This window comes from Dipteris shenzhenensis, chromosome 25 (genome assembly GCF_047967505.1).
Source record: "Dipteris shenzhenensis isolate YYH24624 ecotype China chromosome 25, Dip_SZ_1.0, whole genome shotgun sequence".
Classification (NCBI taxonomy): domain Eukaryota; kingdom Viridiplantae; phylum Streptophyta; class Polypodiopsida; order Gleicheniales; family Dipteridaceae; genus Dipteris; species Dipteris shenzhenensis.
The window spans coordinates 8312899-8336246 of record NC_141620.1 but is presented as its reverse complement, the minus strand read 5'-3'; the positions used below and the strand labels follow the sequence as shown (position 1 = coordinate 8336246).

The 23348-nt window shown below is 38.2% G+C and overlaps 1 protein-coding gene across 1 annotated transcript; it reads right to left on the bottom strand.

Annotated features, from left to right (window-relative positions):
- Positions 1–5026: 5026 nt before the first annotated feature.
- LOC147885401 (uncharacterized) lies at positions 5027–7706 on the bottom strand. Its single transcript, XM_087396965.1, has 2 exons — positions 6733–7706; positions 5027–5822 (listed from the first exon to the last, which is right to left on the bottom strand). Exons 1-2 carry the CDS (start codon positions 7249–7251, stop codon positions 5463–5465), a joined length of 879 nt encoding a protein of 292 aa, XP_087253091.1. The 5' UTR covers positions 7252–7706; the 3' UTR covers positions 5027–5462.
- Positions 7707–23348: the final 15642 nt, after the last annotated feature.

Genomic DNA, 23348 nt, shown 5'->3' with positions numbered 1-23348 from the left:
TCTCCATCCAAAGAGTGGTGCTCCTATTGTATCATTGGAGTGTTTTCATGGATTCTCACAATCTGAAGTAGTGTGGCCTATTAGTGCATCATCTCCTTGCTTTAAATGTAGCTCTATAGATTCTCTCCGATCTACCATCCTTTCTAAGATAGTGATCTAGTTCTTCCATTTGTGGACCTTCGATTTTCCCCCTAATTCTATCTAGCATATCTTCCATAGTCAAAGCATCCGTTGACTTTACATTGCCTAAGATAACGATCAGTATTTGGTCTATGTCATCATGTGCATAGCTAACAAGAATAAAACCCACTTCCATTTCTTCAAGTGTTTTCAAAGCAACTAGCATAGAGCCTTTCACATTGCCTTCATGATGGATGTTTCCACTTGGCTACTATCATCTTCATGTAAACTATCAATCCATACATCAAAAAATAGCTGCTATCTATGTATGGACATACTTGATTCATGCACCATTTTGTTTTGTTTTAAAGAAATACCACATAATAGGAATATAATCAAATAAATAAAAATCAACTCATCTAACATCAATTAATTATTAAGGATTCATATTGGTAATGCCCAAAACATGTTGATTCAATACAAATGCCCAATCCTTGTAGATGGTCAGTGCATACCAAAGTTTAGCTCATGTAAACTTCTGTTAATATGAGCAACGGATGCTCAACCCTTTTAGATATTCAATGCATACAAGAATTTAGCTCATTTAAACTTTTGTTAGTATAAATGGTGGATGCTATGCTATATGAGATGTTTAGCCATTGCATAATCAGTGTCATGAATATATCTTAGGTAGGTAAAATGAGTATTGGTAGTAGTGTAGTAAACTAGATCACCAAAAAATGTAGTATCCTCTAGTGAAGCTTCATATGTGTCCATAGAATGCTTAATATGTGTATAGATATTGCAAAAGGCTTGATGTGGTACATGCATCGTATGCATATTCTACTTTCCATAAAAGGAAGTAACGGCACATGTTCGCATAATTTCTCTTAAGAAGAGAGACTTTTATGATTACTAAATTCATCTTAACATATCTTGTAAATTAATTTAGCAACCTAAATCATCCATTACATAAGTAGATTATCATTAGGAAAATTTGTCCTATGTAATGCAAAAACGTTTTCCAGTTAACTAAGAAAATAGCATTTGCTCTCATTTTCAATAATCAATTCCAAGCTACTTCCTTTCTTTTAAAATTTAAATGGAAAATTTGTACGAATGATGCAATCAAAGAAGCATAGTGCTATCTTCTTTTTCAATACAAGTGCCTACTCGAATCTAGTTATTTTCAACATGTAGGTTGCCTAGGCCATCTAACCCATTCCCCCTCCATGAAGTCTAAAATTACTTAGCAAAAACCCACCTCGTCACATCTATTTCAAACAAAAGTCCACACCTATAAAAAGTCATACACGAGAAACTTAAATGACCTCACATGATACCACAACATTCCTTTGGATTCCTGGTTTTGCATGTAAATACATTGAGGAACCAAATAATCCAATTTTTAGTATCTAAATCTTCCAAAGCCCTCCACAATCCTTGCATGATTGAAGGGATGATCTCGTTCTTTTCAGTGTAGCAAATTTCTTGTGCATAATCTTGTTGTCATAAAAATGATTTGGGAGGACAAAATGTGAATATTAAAATAGCCTCCCTCACTTGAATTTGGACATGCATGCATAAATGCCCTAATACAATCTACCTAAATGTTCAAAAGTGATGGATATATCTAATCCATTACCCAAAACTCAAAAACTCTCAAGCAATTGTTTGGTTTAAATAAGAAAATTTCCAAAGTTCTATTGGATCGAGTTAGTTGGGTTGCATATATCAATATCCGTAGTAGGCATAGGGGCGAACTTGAAACGTATATGCATCTGTTGTATACATGGTGTAACTCATTAAGATATAGAGAACTCTGGAAGGGACCTAAGTTCAATGAGAATCATCTTCATGGCTTATGGCAACTAAAATTAGTAGATTATATCATGCTTCCGTTGTCAGTAAGGAAGATTGTACATTTGTATAGCCAATAAGATGTTGTCACTCCCATCCCCCTCTTCGCTATGTGTGTAGAGTGTGTGCATTTTTTGTTCACTTTAAGATGTATGAGCATGTTTCATCATGGTATCAAAGCAATTATGGTTCATCCTAGTAGATGAGATCTTGTGTCAGCTCCCCTCTCTTTACATCAATTTCCTTCTTTGAAGTGACGAATCTCGTTTTTTGTGCTAGCACTTTTTTGCCAATTCTAAGATTCACTATATGTTAGTCTCTCCTTTCAATCCGTGTGTCGGATTTTACGTTTCTTGAATTATGCATATCCTTAAGTGTAAGAGTCTATGTCAGGACCTTGTGTGATGTTCCACTCGTTAGGGACTCTGTGGCATCCTAAAATCTCAATCTCTACTGTGAAATTGCTTTGTGCTATTTTGAGTCCTCACTTGGTGTGAGAGGTTAAGGGTTAAGAAATCTTTAAGCTTATGGGGGAGGGGGACACAGTTGCTTTCTTTCCTGTTGTTGTTCTTTGTATAAGTAAAAATTATGAGGGTCGCAATAGAGAACTCAAGGAAGAAAGCTTGTAATGAAGCAATCTTTGGAAAAGCTCGAAGGAACTTGGTGGTTGCTTGAAGCCCTATTGTTCGAGCTTGGACTATGTACCTTGTTTTGCTCAAATTTATGCCTTCCTCTATTTGTTTTATCTTAATACCTAGAATGTAATGTAACAATCCCAAATCATGCATTTCAAATTGTTTGTAAAGATTGATGCTAACCTCCTTGCTACTACCTGCTAGGATGAGGTCATCCACATAGAGTGCAATAATTATAGTAGCATCTACATTTTTCTTCACATGCACTCATGTTCAAGTTCATTTCTTGTGAACCCTCGTTGAAACATGTGTCAAACTTATTATACCAAGCTTGTGGGGCTTGCTTGAGATCATATAGTGCTTTCTTCAATCTACACAAATCCTTTCTCTACAAATGCTTTTGGCTCTTATAGTTCTACATCAAGGAAAATAAACTTCAAATCCATTGATCCCATACTACATGCAAGAGAGAGTATAAGTGGACAGTGCAAATGTCTTCTCGTATCCAATGCCCTCTAGGTGACCATATACTTTTGCCACCAATATTTTTTTGCACTACGTCATCTTTGAGCTTGTCCTTGTAGACCCATTGCAACCAATGCCTAAGGGGTGCCACAGGTAAGGTACCTACGTAGAGCTGAGGGTAAGGAGTGGTAAGGGGAAGTGCAATGGCTGAGCTCAAGCTCTATAAGGGACTTAAGCAATGAGAATAGTCCTTATGGACTTAGGTCAACTCACATTAGGGTTCAATGTTTTTTGTATCATGTTCATTTTCTTGGTAAGAATACATTTGTATAGCCAACAAGCTAGTGTCTCTTTTCCCTCCCTCTTCCCGAGGTGTGTAGAGTGTGTGAGTTATGTGTGCACTTTAACATGTATGAAATGCTTCAATGCAAAAAGCTCATTAGTAGCATTGAAAATAGCATAAATTTCATGGTGGACAATAAGAATTTATGGGAGAAACCCTAACTCACCCAAGGTATTCATGTATATCTTGTGAAAATTTAAAAAATACAACTTTTCATTCCATAAAATCCAAAATTATATCTCATCGAAAGGCAATTTAAGAGTGCTAATGATAGTGTAATTTACATTTAAAAATTCATGTACATTATCTTCACTTCATTCCCAATATATCTTGTAAAAAATTAAATTCATTCCCAATATATCTTGTAAAAATTTGAAAAATGCGTGTCTTTTTATTCCAAAAAATCCAAAACTGTATCTCGTAAAGAGGCAATTTAAGAGTGTTAATAACAGTGTAATTTACATTTTAAAATTTCGTGTACACCATTATCTTCGCTTCATTCCCAATATAGTGTGCTATTAGCTACTTTTAATGTGCACCCTATGGACCTAAGTAACCCATCACAAGTCCAAGATAGTGAACTCCCATCCTTTATGTTGCTTGTTTAAACATTGTGTTCGTATACTTTGATCCATTAAATGCATGCAAATGCAAATAAGCCTTGCACTTGGTACACCTAGTTCTCTCCAACTCCAAGTGATGCACCTAACTCTCAGCATAAATCATACTCTACATTGTCATGTAGGAGTCGAGTCCTAATCATTACCTCAATCAAATCCTTTGCCTAAATGTTCCAGACATTTTGGCTGCACCTCGTGCAATCAAGTTTTGCAAGCCTCTCAACTTGTCCGAGCATGCAAATATTCGCACTAACTCGATTGCAAGTTGCTGAGCATGCAAATATTCGCACTAACACAGCCAGGAATAACTCGTCCTGAACAAGATCGTGTACTGGTTTCAAGATCACTCCTGTAAACCTCCTTAGCCAACCTACCCTCTATGGACCTTTGTCATTAGGATAGTTTTTGGGCCAGCATTTTTTGGCTACTACAAAGCTGACGTAAACAAGAATAGCAATGTGCCTCAGTTGCGAAGATGGAGTAAGGACAATCGTTTTGCGAAGATGACCTAAACAAGAATACCAATGTACCTCAGTTGCAAAGATAGAGTACGGACTATCGTTTTGCAACCTCAAATGACAACTCAATGTCATCTGTCCGCTATCACTTCACTGTCCCATGGTAGTTGTAAAAGAATTTAACTGCGTTTCCTTCAATATTCAGATATGTGGAACAAACCAGCCCTGTTACACAAGAAAATACAAAAAGATGGGAGCTAAAAAGGTGATATAGAGGGCCGAGGCAAAGATAGTCTTTAAGAAAAGATACCTTAAAACCATACAAACCCACATGACACGAACGCCCAGTAATAAATATCATCGTTTATGGGAGACGAGCATGTCTTCTTATATGATATCATAGAAACCCCCCCTACCCCAAAAAAAAAAGGAGCCACGAGGCAAACAATGTCTCCATGCCCATGAAAGTAGCGAGAGCATTACCGTGGAGTGCTTAAAACAAGATTGAGCATGTACACAAACCCATTTAATAAAAGACATGCATGACTGGCAGAACGATCCCCATCTCAAAGGCACTGCAAACTCTTGAAGTTGTACATGTATACAAACCCACTTGATAAAAGGACAGGTACAACTGGCAGAATGATCCCCAACATACAATGATGAGTCCAATTTCTACTGCTTCTCAAGGACAATGAAAACTTTGCTGCATTTTTAAGAATCTTCATAGGTCACACAAAAACCAGCTTCAAGGAGAGACATAATAAAGACAGTCACACTCGTCGTGAAAATAATCTACCGTGGAGACAGATTCAGTCTACCAAGAATCTTATGCCTCCACAAAAGAATGGAAATTATATGGCATATTACAAGCTAAACCTTCCTATAACACTACACAAAACATAAGGGGTAAACACATACATCATCTCTCAAGAATGAGAGCAGTAGGACCCTTCAAGGATCAAGCATCATCTGGCAATTCTAAAAGCTGAGCTCCAAAAACCTCCATAGAAGATGTACTCTGGAAAAATACAGCCATCCCACACTTGGCTTTGGAGTAGCTTTCCCAAAGATTAAAGATTACTTGTCCTTTGATGGGCTTTTTAGAAGGCACGTTTTGCACAGTGCACGCCTTTTCCAAACATCTCACTATAAAATCATTGGTGAGAACTCGTCCCCTATTCTCACCCTTGGTACAGTCAGTGACGTGGCCATTCTCAAACATTGCCACCCACACGTCCATGCTACCTTCTACCTTGAATTTCAATGAAATATTCAACGATACTTCCAAAGTCGAGGCAGACGGCCTTGAAAACGAAGCCTATAACACAAAGACCAAGCAATAAGAGTTTCTTCCCCACGCTTTGATGACCAGTAGTGTATTTCAAAGACAACTGAAGAATGAATATACAGCACGCCCAGTGATCAAATGCCAGGGAAACAATAGCAGCATCTTGTATAAAAGCTTCACTAAACAGCACCACATGGATACTTAATTTAATCTTAACCACAAAACTACGAATCCATGGACTTGTACTAAGTTTGACAAATACTTATTTTAAAGCACCCATATGCAATTGATATTCACTTATTAAATCGTCCCACTTTAACCACACGCGAGTATGAAGCTGACTCTAGATTCATCAACTCAGGAAACACAAACTCGATTAACTATAGTTGTGGACTATATACTCGGCAATCGATGTTAGCATGCACGACACATGCTAGGCGTAGAAGCCTTCGCTGGGTGAATCATAATATGATCACATATCCATTTATATGTAAGACTAGAATATATCCAATCGTACAAATTTAGATTTTTTGTTGTTCTACTAGGTTACGACTATGCGTGGGGCATGATACATGAGAATACAGCTCTTATGTGAAGGACAGCACCAGGGACTGCAAACTAAAGCATGCTTATTTCAGGAAATAGTATTTTCAGATCTTCGGCAGTCGCGAGAGTCTGAAGTCTTTAAACAGCCTTGCACTTTTCGAGCTATTGATTCAAGTTACAGTCCAGGGAATACGTGAGTTACGCTACGCTTGGCTGGACATCTAAGGACAAAAGCAATCTCGACTCTATGGAGAACCTACCAAGAGTGAACACACATAACCTGAAGTAGAAAGCAGAAACGCTGCGCATCAATAAGAAAATTCAGTGACGAAGATTTCCGTAACAAAGATCCGCAGATCTCTGGAGCTAAAAACCATAATAGAAGCCCGCTTACCCTAACGTCAGCCGCAGGAAAACGTGGAGCTGCTGCTATGAGGGAGGTGACTGAATCCGCATTCGAGCCAATGCAATGAGAACGACCCTGGACCACCACTTCGGGAGTGTAGATGCTGTCTTGTTGTAATGCTTCACCGTACGCCCTTTGCCTGCTGCTCCAACGATTGTTGGCGAAGGGATCTTTCCATCCCAGGTAATCCCAGTACTCAACGTGATAGGCAAGAACAATGATAGACACATCCTTCGCCATTTCGGAGGCGTGGCCTTGCCCGAGCTTGGAAACGAGCAGATCAGCAGGGGGACAAGAGCTGCACCCTTGAGCGGTGAAAAGCTCCAGCAGCAGGGGGCTCAAGCCCGCGCTCTTCCCTGATCTGATGGTCATCGGCTTGGAATCGTCACTTGGCTTCGAATCTGTGGCCTTGGCAGCATTAGGGGTGTCACCATTACTGGAACTGACCTTGCTGGCCTTCTCAGGAGATCCTCCACCGGAAAAGCAACAGCAGAGGCGCGACATCATACGCTACCGAAAACAAATCAGGTCTTAGGGCAGATGCCACTGGGAGCGACAAAGCGATGTCGGCAAGAGGGACCAAAAGTCGAAGCAGAGATCAAGCAAGAGGTAGATCTATCCTCAAGGCGAAACGGCAGAACAGACGCTACGGCAAAGGCGATGCAGGAGCGGAGTCCGAGTCGGAGTGGGAGTGGGAGTGGGAGTCGGTTATTAAATCAAAACATCTCTCACCTAATTCTCCCCATTCCTCAATCTTAGAGCGGGACCCACTTCTTCGACTATGTTGATCCAAAATGGTTTCCCACTCCGCAAGCCTCGAGCAAAAATGGAGGCCTCCTGCGATTGACCTTGGTAAAGTCTCTTTCTCCTGCGCCAGGAGCCTGTGGAATTTGCAGGAGGCAGCAGATTGGATGGATGCTCTGCGCGAGGCTAGAGGTACAGCTCTCGATGCAAGCAACACTCAGGAGACCCAAACGGTTCAACAAAAGGTGATGGACTCATTCTGCCACCCTCCACCATTTCCTGCCCACTCCTTCTCTCTCTCACGTAACAGGCCTTCCAGCTTTCAAATGGGCCATTTGCCCCTTGCGTGGAAACAGGTAGGAAGCAGGTTATCTGATTTCCAAGCTCAGTCCAGGGTTCTTTCTCTCTACCACTTCCATAAGCACCTTGAAAACCAATAGTACCATTACTTGCCATCACGCTTCTCAATGCACTTTGACACCCATTGATGATGTGCAGTTCCAACCACCATGTAGGTCCTCGATCCTACAACTTTTTTTTTTTTAGAGAGAAAAAAGGTATCTAGTAGTATGATAAAAAATGAGAAATTACGAAAAAAGAAAAGAGGAAAATCATCTTCCTTTATAGAGACGAGTAACCTGACCCGTCTACGACAGGCTAGCGACCCGCTCCGCCGGGTCTCAAGATGCTAAAATGTCTGAAACCAACAACATATTCTAACCAAAAAAAAAGTCTATGACATAGTACTTCAAAATATTACATCCGAAAGTAAAACCAGAGAACTCATTGATATGTCCAAATACACATCCGCATACAACGTCATAACTGAACATGCAAAATCTACAATAGACACACAAACATCCCTAAAGGGAAAAGTTTGCGGCCATGTACTATAGGGAAAAGCTTGCATCAGCCATGTACTCCACATCCGCCATGTCCAAAAAAAAATTATGTATGACAGAGTACTTCAAAATATCACATCCAAAAAGAGAAAAAAGGTATCTAGTAGTATGATAAAAAATGAGAAATTACGAAAAAAGAAAAGAGGAAAATCATCTTCCTTTATAGAGATACAAACTCCATTATCTTAGAGATAGTATGTAAGTTCGCGAGTCTACTCCCAAGATAGCAGATTAATCTGCGTAGCTCAGAAACTGTTTTCTCAAAAAGCGACCCGAGCCCATAGTATTTTCTGAACACAACCGCATTCCTATATTTCCATATCTGCCCAATAATCACTGCCCTTAACAGCTGCCACAGGTCATATAAGGCGTCATTTAACCAGGTCTTATAGCAAGGATGGCTAGTTTCCAAGTTGGTTGAATCCTACACCTTTATATTAGCAAGTAGCACTTTATAAATGTATAATAATTTGGCCTTCCGATGATGTGCCCTTTACCACCTACATATATCTAGCTATGTCATACTGCTAGAAAAAGGCTTTTTTAATTCTATCAAGTATAACATTGACAAAAAACCTTGTATCACATCTACCAATTTATAATTTATAATCATGGGGCAATTTATATCATTATTTATTATAGAGTGCAAATGGGGTGTTAATAATTGATACTTCATGTTAGCTTGGAGGTGGCTTTATAGAAAGACGATATGACTAGCATTTGGAAATGTCCACTAGAATATGAGAGGGATTGTATATGATCTTTTGAATGATACATTGCAAAGATAAAGATCTCCCGGACCTATTTGCAATGTATGATGAATAAGAAAACAAGATAATAACATGGAAAGAGATAAGTCGAAGCATTTTAGCTCTAGGTTTTGAGCTTATTCATATGCTTTCTGACAAGATTTTCCAAATAGGTGAGATGTTATTGGTTAGGAGTTTTATGAGACTTTGTGTCTTTTAATAATTTCATGTAAATTTGATGGGATTACCTCATAAGTATAGTTTAACTCTTACAAAACTTTTATTTCTTTGAGATTGCACCTATGAGTTTTTCCTTGAAATAAAGATATGTATTTTTAGTGCATGTTCTCTTTTGCCTTCATCTATTAAAGGGAAAATCAGGTTTATACATTGAAGTTCTAATTATAGAGGCATCATAGTCTCTTCTGGCACGCACGCGCGTGTGCACACACACACACACACACACGCACGCACACGTGTACACACATACACATACACATGCGCACACACACACACACTTGGCTGTTTGGTTACAAAATACAATTTTTTTCTTTTTGCATGTACTCATTTTTCTTTCCACTGAACATTTATACTAATCCATAGATTCCATTTTCATGAAAAAGATGGTAAATAGCTAGCACAATGCAATTGTTTTGGAGAAAACATAATATTTTGAATAACAGGATTTTACTAAAGAAACTAGATTTTTTATATGAATCATGTTTTTAGTAGAAATATATTTACAGAAGGGTATCATAAGAAACATTTTTAATCATACAATATTCTCATATAAGGCTATAGGCCTTGAACACACGTAATATGTAGGGTCTACATATAGTGACTCCCCCAAGATTTAAGGGGGTTCAAAAAATGTAGAAAGAGCATGGAGACAAACCACCATGTCATGGGGTATAACTTTTTCTCCTAATCTAAAAATCCTTTGAGGGTTCAGCATACTTATCTATGAACTTCAAACTTATCCTTACAAACAATTTAATATAAGTTCTCCTTTGGTTTCCCAAGCCTTAGCTAGAATGAAATTACAATCCTTTGCCATGCCATTATATACCTTTATCGCTAGGTATATGCTTCATCTCTAGGTATATATTTCATCTCTAGGTATGTACTTGGTGAAAAATAGGCCTTTTGGCTAATTACTTAGTGTTAGCTAGACTAGGCCTTTTGGCTATTTACTTGTTGGTGTTGGCTAGATTAGCATGCTATCTCATTAACGGTCTTCATCTCAAGATATTTGCTTCTTGTCACGTAGGCTAGACCTAATAAATATGAACAAAAAGCCTATATTGCTTTTGTAGCTAGTTATTGGTGTTTTGTTCACTTCATGTTTGGAATGGCTCCTTGAAACATAGGATTGGCATACATGTAGTTGGTTGGGCTTCATTGGTTGCTCACGTTCTCAATAGACCGACTTGTCCAGAAATATTGATTTCCATAAAGAGAAGTTCATGAATTCCTACTCTTCAAAAGCAGTCTCAAGAATCTGAACATTTCTTCGATGCAATTTTGATGCTTATTTTCCTTCCCTCTTTCTTCCACACGGTCTCTCTATGCCTTCCTCTTCTAGAAATAGTCTCCTTCACCTTCCAACTCAATAGCTTACAAGGGAAAGAAATTCCCAATATCATGGCAAGCACTCAATGCATGCTAGGAATCGGATTTCCCTACCTACTACCATGCTAATGCATCTTCTCACAATTGCATAGATGACCACAAATAATGGGCTAATTCAATGAGTGATTCATCAATGCATGCACATGCTACCAAATTCAATTAGCAATTACCATATTTATATGACGAGGCTAATAGTAGTTACTTCCTAGAATTCAACTAGTATAGCTTTAGATCACCATATATGCTGCTTTGCATAACAAAGTACAATTTCTTGCTACAAAGTCAAAATGCTTACAAGAATAGAAAAATGCTCTAACATTCACAATTCCAAAGATATCTCACATCAAACTTGTTATAACTAACACTCTAGCCTTCATAATCCGAAAGATATCTTAGATCAAACTTGTTATAGCTAACATCTTTTGAATAGTTAGCTCCTACATTTTACAAAAGAAACACCTTTTACTTTTGGAGCTCACAAAACCTCTCCAAAAAATCGTGAAATAAAAAACATCCACAACGAGACTACATTTTCCTATATATTAGCTTCCTTCTAAAATTGAACCGTTGATTCGGTTAAAAGAAAGTAATACCTCCTTAAGAATGGGCCTTGAAGGTGGGTCATCTACATTAATTGAAGATACTCAATAAACTAACAAGTGGGCTTCATCATGATAGTCTATCATATTTCTTGGCTAGCACCCTTATTTAGCCTTCCCTTGTGGTAGGGACAATATCTCATCCGAGGCAATAAATCTACCTATCCTCACAATGTGAATTCGAGGGGATACTTGCACATTCAAGTGGCATGGAAAATGGTTTGAATGGTGCCAAAAAAAATAACTCCCATTTTCAAAAAGGTTCCAAAGGTAAGACTAGTTGATGGCACATTCGTCAACAAGCTAAACATTTCTTTATAAAATCACTATGCCTCCTTCTTTGTGATCTCGAGACATTGATTTAGGTAGCACACCATCTTTGAGAGTGAGTACTCCCTCACATATTGTTGGGTTACTCTGGGACTTACTTACCTTGATTTGAAGCCCTGATATTTGGGCATCAAGTGAAGCTAGTCGGAAGGCCTTTTTCCAACTTGGATTTATTCATGACTTATGTCTATATCAACATATTTAGATTGCATATATTTCGGACTCTGGTCAAAGAGAATCAACTTTGATAGAGTTGAATCCTGGTTTATATTTTTGATTATGTTTGTTTCATTGCATGGTGGGAATGCCGATAGAGGATTAGGATTAGTCCAAGGAATTAGAATGCATGCATTGGCTTACCATTAATGGGTGAAAATGTTTATTTCTGGGGATAAATATGCTTTGTAACATCCCCTCATATCCTATTCAGTTGTTCCCAACAACTAAAAGGATTCATCTCCAACGTGTGTGATTGCCACCTCCCTCTTGTTCTACCCAATGATCGGCTCACATCCCTCTTCGTATTATGTAGAGCCTTCCTTTTTCTGAATTAAGAAGATTGGAGAACAAAAGGGTGATGAGCTAGGTTGAATCACTCCTTTTGATAGCAGATCCTACACTTGAGCCATTATTCCGTTCCTTTGCAATCCACTTACCCTATAAGGAGGTCGATAAGGTATGCAATCCCCAAAATAAGATCAATAGTATGATCTAGTCTTTCAGGGGGTAGCTCTATCTAAAATGCAATCTCTAAAATTTTCAAGAAACTAAAAATTATATGTACCTGGGGAACTCAATTCAGCATACATATTATTCTCCACTTCTTGACAAAAATCATATACACAAAAAATGCAGATTTCAGTAACCATTATTTGTGTTATTCCAATTGTTATGATCATTTGGTTTTGATGGATAGAAACCATTGTAATAGCCAGAGACATATTCAAAAAAACTACCTATTAGAATAAACAGGGTACCATTGAAAACATAGTAAGAACTTCGGACAACAGACATTTCAATTTTGAATTCGGAACAAGTAAAGATTAAAATAAGTAATACTGCTTGATATCTATTTCATTACTATTGCAAACTTAGTACATAAGAAACATCATCAAACTAGACAAAATAAGGATTTTCAAAATAGAGAATGTGTCCTCATTCGAAACTTCAGAACTTCTAAAGTTTTGAATCAATATGAGCAGCGAACTACTCTCTCATCCATATATCAGTTGCAACTCCTAGCATACACGCTCTAGAAGTGGTTGCTTTCTAACTACCCCTACTAAGGTTTTGTATAGTCCTTCTATTACTTAGCAAAATAGATATATATCATGAGTACCCAAGTAGCATTTGTCTACGCTGGCACACCCGGTGGTATAAGGATTTTTGTTCATAAAAAATAATCACAACCTGGACCCACTTAAACATTGGATTTATGAAGTACTTCATCTATTTCTATTGGCAAAGAATCTAGTTGATCATCATCATGAGTCATGCTCATGACTTCCCTCTTGCATCATGGTAATCTGTTTTTCAAACTATTCTGGAATAGTCTTTGGTTCATCTGTAATCCCATCATGTTCTTTCCTAATAGGATCTGGTCTTTCAATCATATCAGGTTCCTTTATAACAAGATCAGGCTTTTTTGCAACAGCATCAAAACCATTGCATTGTTGATTGTCAAACTTTGCATCTTCTGCATTAGTTCGGTCTTTGATAGTCCATAAAGCTTGCATCATTTCCTCGATCTATACCTCTTCCTCTTGCCATGAACTTTGTTGGAACTCATGATTGGTTCCTGCATCTATCTTTTCTGCTACAAAATCTTTTTGTACCTATAGAGATAATATTTTAGAAAAAATATCTTTTGTGTTACTATTCCATATTGGTGTTGATACTAGTTGTAGCTTATGTTGACATTGCATAAGCTACTGCTATAACTCTTGAATAATCTCTTTCTGCTCTTGAACCTGCTCCTGCAAAGCATTAGTAGTGTATTTTTTATGAAGCAAAAGCTTTGTATGGCCTCTGAGCCAAAATTATCAATCTTCTTTAAAATTATCCCAGATGTTTTGAGATATTTTCACCAGTTCTGCCTCTATATGCTCCATTGCATCAATCTTCATAAAGGTACCTTCAACTTTAGTATCTTCAACAAGTGTCTTTAGCTGATGTTCCACATCCTTCAAAGATTCATTTTTTGCTTGCAATAACAAATTATTTGTCTGCAATCCTGATTTTGCTTTTAGAAAGCAATTCTAAAACATTAAAATTTTTCAATTTGCATCTCTTTCAACTATTCCTTAATAGTAGTAGGTAAACATTCTTCCTGCCTCTCAATTTGATCCATCAACTGTTTTTGAGTTTTTTCCTTTTGCTCTCTGTAATTTTGAAATTGGTTCTATAATTGTAATAACTCCTGCTGAATCTTCTGCACTTCACCATGATATTTTATCTGTTGTGCCAATATTAGATTTTATGTTTGTAATCCCTCGATTTCATTAACGTCTAATGCTGGATTGTTTGCATTTGATTACCTTAGGCTTTCAAAACATCAACTGCCTCAGTAAATTGCACATCCCACTTGTAACTTATGTTCTAGTCTGCTTTCTTCTGTAGATGAATTCTTAGTACCTACTGTAAACTTTTTCTTTAAGTCATTGATTGCCTCTTTCTTTAAGAAAATCTTTGACTTGGATTTGATTGTCGATGGTGCATGAAGGATCTTCTTCTCCTTACCGACGATTGGTGTATTCCACAAGGTTGTAGTTAGCGACTTGCCGGTAGCAATCTCCACGATGTGTTGATACGTGTATTTAGCTTTGACTAAATGATCAATGGTATCTTTCACTATATCATCTGAATCCTCAAACAACTTTTTCCCTTTCTCCTTGTGAGATGGTATGCTTTCTTTCTTTTGAACTACATGACTAAACAAAGATGTAATATATGGTACAATCCTAAAAAATTGATTTGGAGTTTGGGACTATTTCCTTGAAATATCTTGCATCAATTTTGTGTATAACAGCATCACCCATGAAACCTTTTTACATTGCTCTGCAGCTAGTAGATAAGCATAATTCTCTTTGGCCATATAATCATTTCAAACTAGTAGAACAACTCTCTCAACAAACCAACCAAGCTGTTGCTTGCAGATTGGATTGCACACTTTGCTAATCATATAACAATTTTTTGATGAAACTGGATTTCCAAACTTAGCCATCATTAACTTATTTGAACACTGATCAAATTGGCCCTCCTCTGAATAATAAGGTAAACAAAATAGACTTGCAACTAGTTCTAGTGTAATCTTCACTCCCATTGCACTTTATCCCCCCGTTCTTTGTAATACTTGAAATTGACTGAGAACATCTGGATATCTTTGATTCCTAGAAAACCAAGGGACTATCACTAATCTGTTGCTTTTTCACCGACGGATCTGACTTAGTAGCCGAATCGTCTGTGTTGTCTCTATGCTAACATGGACTTAGGTAGTAGAGAATGTGTGTGTAGAGTAGCGGCAAAGCTTCGCTTGTACTTGCATAAGACTAGGAATAAATCTCTCTTAGGAATCCTCAATATGCAAGTTCTAATTGCGATTCCTACATGCGAGTTCTACATGCAACTCCTACATGCAAGTCCTACATGCAATTCCTACGTGTATGTTCTACTTGTGCAACTTCTACTTGCAACTCCTACATGTAATTTCTACATGCGATTCCTACATGCATGTTCTACATGCGAGTTCTACATGCAACTCCTACATGCAACTTGCAACTCCTACATGCAACTTCTATATGCAAGTTCTACATGTAGAGAGAGAATGTCTTACAATTCCTACATGCAAAGAGAGAAGCTCTCCAACTTGTATAAATACCCCATAATGGAATGCACTCCATTATGGGGTATTTATACAAGTTGGAGTGCATTCCATTATGGGGTATTTATACAAGTTGGAGAGCTTCTCTCTACTTGCATATAGAAGTTGCATGTAGGAGTTGCAAGCATTCCTTTCACACATGCATGCACTATGTTTGCTTACCACACTTAAGCCTAAGTCTCTCACCAGAATATGACTCAAGGTCCTAAGTTACATGTATACTATAAACGACAACCCCGATATATCTGTAGGTGACAAAAAGCCTCGAAATCCTACCTACTGAGAATACCCAACTCTTCTTGTAAAGCGTGGGAAAGAGCCAACAGTCTGAAACATCTTTAGCTTCCTCCAAAGGTGACTTCACTTCCTCCAAAGGTGAATGCATTTGCTTTGTCGAGTCGATGCAGTTATGGGCTTTTGACCCATTTCTCTACTCATGATGGCGGTTGATAGTGATTCAAGCTCAGGACACGACGATAAAAGCTCTGCACCTTGAGCGAGATCGCTATGTACCAAGGATATTCTTTGCCCACCATAGAGACCAGGAGGAAATGAAAGTGCTCTGAAAAACTTCAGTGAGCTGAAAGTGGAAACAACTAGAAGATGGTGATGTCGAACATGCACACTACCACTAAGTTAATCCATTATATGCACACATCATCGAAGGTAGTGAGTACGTCAGGGAAAATGATGGAACCAACTGGAACAAAACACTTCCAACCTCACCATAAACAATTACATTCTTCACTCACAAATATTATTACCATGGACACCAGGATTATTGATGCATACAATAGTCTTGATTTTGACAAAGTACCGGGAGACATTCCTAAGAGTAGGGACCTGCAAACTTGGAACCTCAAAATTTCAGATCATCAGAACATCCTCCAGCATTCCGCACTTTGACTTCAAAAATTTAGACAATCGAAAAACTCCCTTTCGATTTGGTAAGTAGCCACTGCATACAGCATTACTAATCCAACCTAAAGTACTGAGTCATCTCCCATAGTATTTATGGATAATGTGGGTGCATGATATGGTTTCAATCTATAACCATTCACCGGTTTGCTTTGCCGTACATATCCTCCAATCTAAATGTTCCTTCTGCCAACACCTCTAAAATTTTGTAAGGACCATCATATCTCAACTTAAGTTTTTTAGGACCCTCACCTAACTTAGAATTAAACATCAACACTAGATCTCCTTTTCGAAATACTTTAAACTTAATGTTCCTCTTTATCCAAGCTTGTCTTCTCTTTTGAATTACATATGAAATATAGGAACTCACCACCCTATCTTCTTCCAACTTCAAAAACTATTGAATCCTATAATTGACAGATTCCTCTAGAGACAATCTATGCTCAGCTGCTATTTGGAGACTAGGTACAATAAACTCCATTGGAACTACTGCTTCACGTCCATAAATAAGGTGAAATGGTATCATGCCAGTAGTTACCTTATAGGCTGTACGAAATGCCCATAATTTTAAATGTAATTTTTGATCCCAATCAGTCCGATTTTTTGATATTGTTCTTCTCATAATATTCTTGAATGTTTTATTGGAATTCTTAGCTTGACCATTGGCTTGTGGGTAGTAGGTAGTTGACTTCTTATGCACAATCATGTGTGTGTGTGTTAGTTTCTACATAACTTTATTCATGAAATGAACCCCTTGATAAAAAACTCTCTCTATTGGACACCCAAACCTGGATATGATATTGTGATAAATAAACTTAGCTGTGCTAGCTGCTATATTATCTCTCAAAGTAATTGCCTCCACCCACTTTGTGCAATAGTTAGTAGTAGCTGCCAAAATATACTTATTGCCAGTATATCTAGCCGAAGGTTTAATCGGACCCATAAAATCAAGGCACCATTTCAGGAATGGACCCCATGGTAGCATAGGATGATGTGGCATCCTATCTACATCTGTTGGCATGCCATCTCTTTGACATGATAAACAAGTTTTAGCAAATTGATGAGCATATCTCAATACTATGGGCCATCACAAACCTGCCTACAATATATTTTTTCCAGTAATATCACCAGAAAAGTGAACTCCTGAGTTTCTAGCATGTGATTCCATGATGAGGACTACCTTCCTTTCATGATCTCATCGACATCTTTGGATAATCTGATTAATACCCCTCCTGTACAAAACTCCAGCTATCACAAAAAATGGTTTACTCTACAACACAAATGTCTTCCTCTGATTTCTTGATAGTGATTGAGGTACCATCATCCCTTCTGTCGAAAAAAGAAGCATTCTATCATACCACTCTTCTACACCATCCAAGTTGACACAAAACAAATGTGCATAAGGTAAATCATCCTAAACTCCCAAAGGTTCCTCACCATTCATCAATCGGCTTAAATAATTTGCAACCACATGCTGATTATCAGGTGTATGAACAATGTCATAATCATATTCTTGGAGGAATATCCATCTAGCTAGCCTTCCAAACAATTGTGGTTTGTTCACCAAATAGATGAGAGCTTGATGATCCACATGTAAGATCACTTTATTCCCCAACAAATAGTAACACTATAATTCTGCTCTACCTTTGCTAATCTTAAACTGGCATAATATATTAGCTGAAACCACCCTTGAACAAATTTTTGCATCAATACTGTACCTATGGCCATATCCGAAGCATCAACCAAAATATAAGTGGTAGTGTCTAGTTAGGTGGTTTGAGAATTGGTGCCACAACTAAACATCTTCTTAAATAAAACAAAAGCTTTTTGTTGTTGCTCTGTTAAGAGTTCTTGGTATAGGAGCATTTTGAATAACTTCCACCTTTCTTGGATCTATGGCCATGCCCTCTTCCGAGATTATATGACCCAACAGACCACCCCTCTTAACTGCAAAAGCACACTTTTCTAAATTAAGGCTAAGCTGTGCAATTCTCATCTCTCAAGATATAATCTAAGATGTTGCAAATGCTCCTCCTTCTCTTTAAACACAAAGAAATCATCAAGAAAAGCTGTGATAGAAGTTAAGTATGGAGCAAAGATTCCTGAATCCATTTTGAAATGTGGGAGATGCATTCTTTAGACCAAAAGTCATGACATCGCTAGCAAAATCTCCCCACTCTCTAATGAAAGTAGTTTTGTCTCTATCCTCCAGAGCCATCCTTATTTGATTATACCCACTGAAACCATCAAGAAAGCTATGCATCTCATGACCAACCACAACATCAAGCACTGTGTCATAGAAAGGTAATGGAAAAGGATCTATTATTGTTGTTGTATTGAGCTTTCTATAATCAACACACACCTTGGGTTTACAATTCTTTTTATGGGTGAAAGCCATGTTACCTTATCCATTGGGTGAATAAACCCCACCTTGAGCAATTTGTCAATTTCTCCCTTCACTTTTTGAGCATAATTCGGGTTCATTCTGTATCTTTGCTAGATCATGGGGACAATATCCTTCTTTAAGTTGATCCTATGTTGACAAAAAAATGGATCAACCCCCTTCATGTTTGTATAATGCCAAGCAAATACATCCTTGAATTCTAGCAACAAATGTCTCAGATTTTCCTGAAAATTTCCCTCCAACAAAGCACTAACATGCACCATCTTTGGATCTTGTTCTGTTCCAAGATTCATCTCCTTGAGGTCATCCTCTTGAACTCTTGCACACCTTCTTAAGTGATCTTCAAATGCTGTCTCTAATTCAATGATTGCCTAAATATCTATTTTGATATAAAATTCTTCTTTTTCTTCATCAACATCCCACTGTTATGATTTTCTCTGTTTCACTTTTGGACAGTTTCTCTTCAAATTTGGAATTGTAGTAACCTTCTTTGATGAGAAGAACTGCTCCCTTCATTTTTCTTGTATTGGTCCACTATGGCCTGCACATCCACTTCAAAAATTGGAATTAAAGAGGGATTCCTTCATGAATAGTTACCCTATCAACTCCCCAATCCTTCTTAATCTTGGCTACCCGAAACCATGGCCTGTTGCCAAGTAACATGGAATAAGATCTATCATCTCCCTCCATTCGAAGAACAACAAAACTGACCATGAAAGTCAGACCACAAACTCCGATTTGCTCATTCCTTTAGTATCCCAAGAGGTTGGACCCTTCGACCATTTTGACCTAAAAAGGAGCTAGCTCTAACTCTCAGAGACAAATTTTTTTGTAAAGATTCTTTGATAGAATGTTCACACTAGACCCCCCATCCAAAAGGACCTCCGGTATGATCTGTGATTTATATTCCACCTGGATTAGGGGAACAATGTAATCTATATCTTCAATTTGTGCTACATTAACTTTGGGGTCAACTTCTCAAATTTCCTCATCCTCCTCTTTTGCCTTATCCATTAGGCTCACACCACCATCCAACAAATTTGTCAACAATTGTGCTTTGAATTTTGGTACCAGATTAAGAAGTTAGTGCAATGTCATATTTATTTGAGCGTTTTGCAACTATGAAACAATTCTCCATGGCTCATTGCATCCCCAAGTTTGGGGTTGTTGCCAATGTCACCAACCGGATAATATCCTCTAGAAAGAGTCTGTCATTTCATATCTTCAAAGATTTGGGCCTTCATGCTACTTCTTGAGTGCATTAATACTTTTGAAAATCCTTCATGCTGGTCACCTTCTTTTAATGGTGCCTCCTTATTCATGGCTAGCTTCACATGTGGGAGTAGAATCTTCTCCTCAAGGTATTTATTACTCCCCACTTAACTTCCTTCCCTGCATTCACCTTATCAAGAGCTTTAAGAACATCTTGATGAACTCTATTTTTCTCATTCCAATCAATTGGATGTTTACCTTTTGCTACCATAAGCAATTTCTTTTCACCCGGTATAGGACCCTTAGATCATGTGATGGCGAGTGCTTATGGATAACTTTGTTTCTCTGGCATCTCCCCTTCTAGTTTGCAAACCATATCTTCATAGAACACTGCCAACATTGACTCCAAGTCTTTCCCACCATGCCCAACTAGCTGCTTCACCTCCATGGGTCCATCATTTGAACAACTTTGTTCCAGCTAAATAAGCATAGTAGTGGCTTTCCTCTTCCATGCCTTGCTTCCACTCCTTTTTGGATTCTACCTACATAGCTTCTTCATACGTATTTGGTTCACCAAAATCAGTGCCCAACACACTAGGTTTGCTCCCCCGCCCTTTGATTCCTTTACTTCTTCTTTAGAGTGCCATGTGCCACTCACAAGGCTTGCATTTTGAATCCCTTCCTACATCTTGAATCAACATTGCTTGGACTTTCCTTTGTCACCTAAAACTATCAGTATCCACAACCATGAAGCCACCATCAATGCCTTCAATTCCACGTGGTGGAAGATGGCACATTATGAGAGCAATGAATTTTTATAGCATGTTCATGGAGACATTGGTAGCGAATGTCTGATGCAAAAGAACTGGAGACATCTCCTTGACGAATTGGCTGTCCTTACTTCACCAGAGCTTGGGCTATAGAGGTCAAATATGTGCCTTTGAAGAGGTTTTGGGGGAGCAGGCACAAGGTCATGAAGAGGTTGGAGAAGCATTCGAAAGCAAACATGGTGGGATTGAAATCACCGGCAGTTCGGACGATGAAGATTGGGTTCCTGGCTACACAGTGCCAGGGGATGAACCTTCCACCAATTTGGGTGGTAGTTTTGAGTACCATGATGTAGATAATCTTGGAGTTCTTCAGAATTCATGGTTTCCTTCGGAAGCTTTCATTCGTGCAACTTATGGTTATCATACAGTGTTTCGACTGTATGTAGGAGCTCGAACACGGTTATATGATCCACTCCCACCCTGACCCCATCCAAGAATTATACAACTAGTTGTTCCAAACTTCCTTGTAGTCAACATGTAGAACCCTAGAGTCCAGTCTACTAAATTCAATGGCAAATCAAAACAAGACCCTGATAGTCACATTGGGCAATTTGAGACCGATGGGTAGCAAGTGGTTTCGAAGGACAGCTTGATGACGCCGTGAAGAAGGAATAGTTGGCAGCCACTTTGGTGGGTAAGGCAATGAGTTGGTTCATTTAGTATGGCATGGAACATTTTGCATACTGTGAGACTTTAAAGCAGGCTTTTCTTGCACAGTTTGGCAAGAGAAAAACCCTAGAAGCAATTCTCAAAAAGCTCCGGTAGTTGAAATAGAAGGATCTATTGATAGAAGACTATCCAGAAGTTCCACAATTTGAACTAGAGGCTACTCCTCACAGACCAACTCAAGAGCAATTGGGAGATTACTCTTATAAGGGCCTTAATACCAAATTGAGAACTGTTGTTGTTGGGAGGGACACCCTAGAAGGAGCTAATGATTTTGACAATATGGTAGAGGCCGAACAATGAGTTGAACGAAGAGTTGATATGACCTAAAGAAAATCCAAAAATAATGGGAGGAAATAGAGAATTTTGATTCGGACAAAGACTCAGATGGAGACTCTAACACAGATAGTGAAAATGAAGATACAGATTCCGAGTCTGATGATGATGATTCAAATGATTTTGATAATGAAGACAAGAAGATCAAACATAAAAAAAAGAAGCAATCTCCCAAAGGAAGTCTAAGGAGAGCCCAAAGTCTAAGCTTTTTCTACTTTAATTTATACAGTTCGCCAAGCCACTAATATTCCAAAATTCAAATATGTACATAAGCTTTTGTAATATAAAAAATTAGGCATAAGAAATTAGGCATAAGCCTTATTCATCCCCGCATCACTAGAGTTGTGCCTATGTGCCCAAAATATGGCGAATCATGCTTGCCAGATGCCATCACCCGATCAATTACTCTTCCCCTAGATTCACACGATCAATAGTAATGAAATATTTCAAGCATAAGATAACCTTGGAATTAATCACCACAATCAATCAAACTTTCAGTATAATAGCAATGCAAAATCAGTAAATCAAAGATGAATGGTGCACACATGTGACACATACCATCTCATGGTGCACCTGATGCTACACATGAATAAAATTGTACGGATGGTGCATACATGCTACACATACCGTCATCACGTAAGTGGTGCACACAATGCTACACACTCATATAGCCACAGCCGTATATCCAACCATGTAGGAGCACACATGCATCACTATGGAAAAGCGAGCACACATGCATCAGCTGCATGATAAAAATGTTGGATCTCACTAAACTAAATACTGAAGGATTAAATTAATGGGATAATTCCAATTCTCGTAACATCCCTCTTGCTTGGAATCATAATTGCCCTCAATTGCATGACAAAAAAGTAGTCAATAAATCAGGGTATTGGCGAAAATATCACTCGGGCATCCACTTAGCATCCTCAACAGGGTGGTTCTTAAATGTAAGAAGATAAGTGGGATACGAGTTTCCACGTCGCGTTTGAGTGATATGTTGATCAATGATCTAGTTTGGCTCTAAGAGCTTGGTCTCTCCTTGAAGCAACGGTGCATCGTCTAAAATAGGTCAAACTGGTAGGTCTCCATGGAAAGGTTTTAGGAGATGCACATGAAAAGAATTATGAATTTTTCAATCGGGTAGTAATTCGAGCTAATAGGCATTGACATTAATGCACTCCAAAACTTAAAGGGACCATAGGATTTAGGGGCAAACTTAACTACAGGGTGTGTCTCAATACTCTTAAGTCTACGCTTCTCAATACGTAACATGACTAGGTCACCTTTAGTAAATACAACTTTCTTTCTACCCTTGTATGCACGTGCAGTATACACAACTTGAGCATGCTCGATATTCTTTTTGACAGTAGCCAAAATGCTAGAGAAATCTTCAGTAAATCGA

Bases quoted from the DNA above. Each gene is read 5' to 3' on its own strand.
- LOC147885401 (XM_087396965.1), bottom strand. From the start codon at position 7,251: ATGATGTCGCGCCTCTGCTGTTGCTTTTCCGGTGGAGGATCTCCTGAG. The intron at 5,823-6,732 runs GTAAGCGGGCTT...TTTGTGTTATAG, and splicing joins TTCCTGCGGCTGACGTTAGG to GCTTCGTTTTCAAGGCCGTC.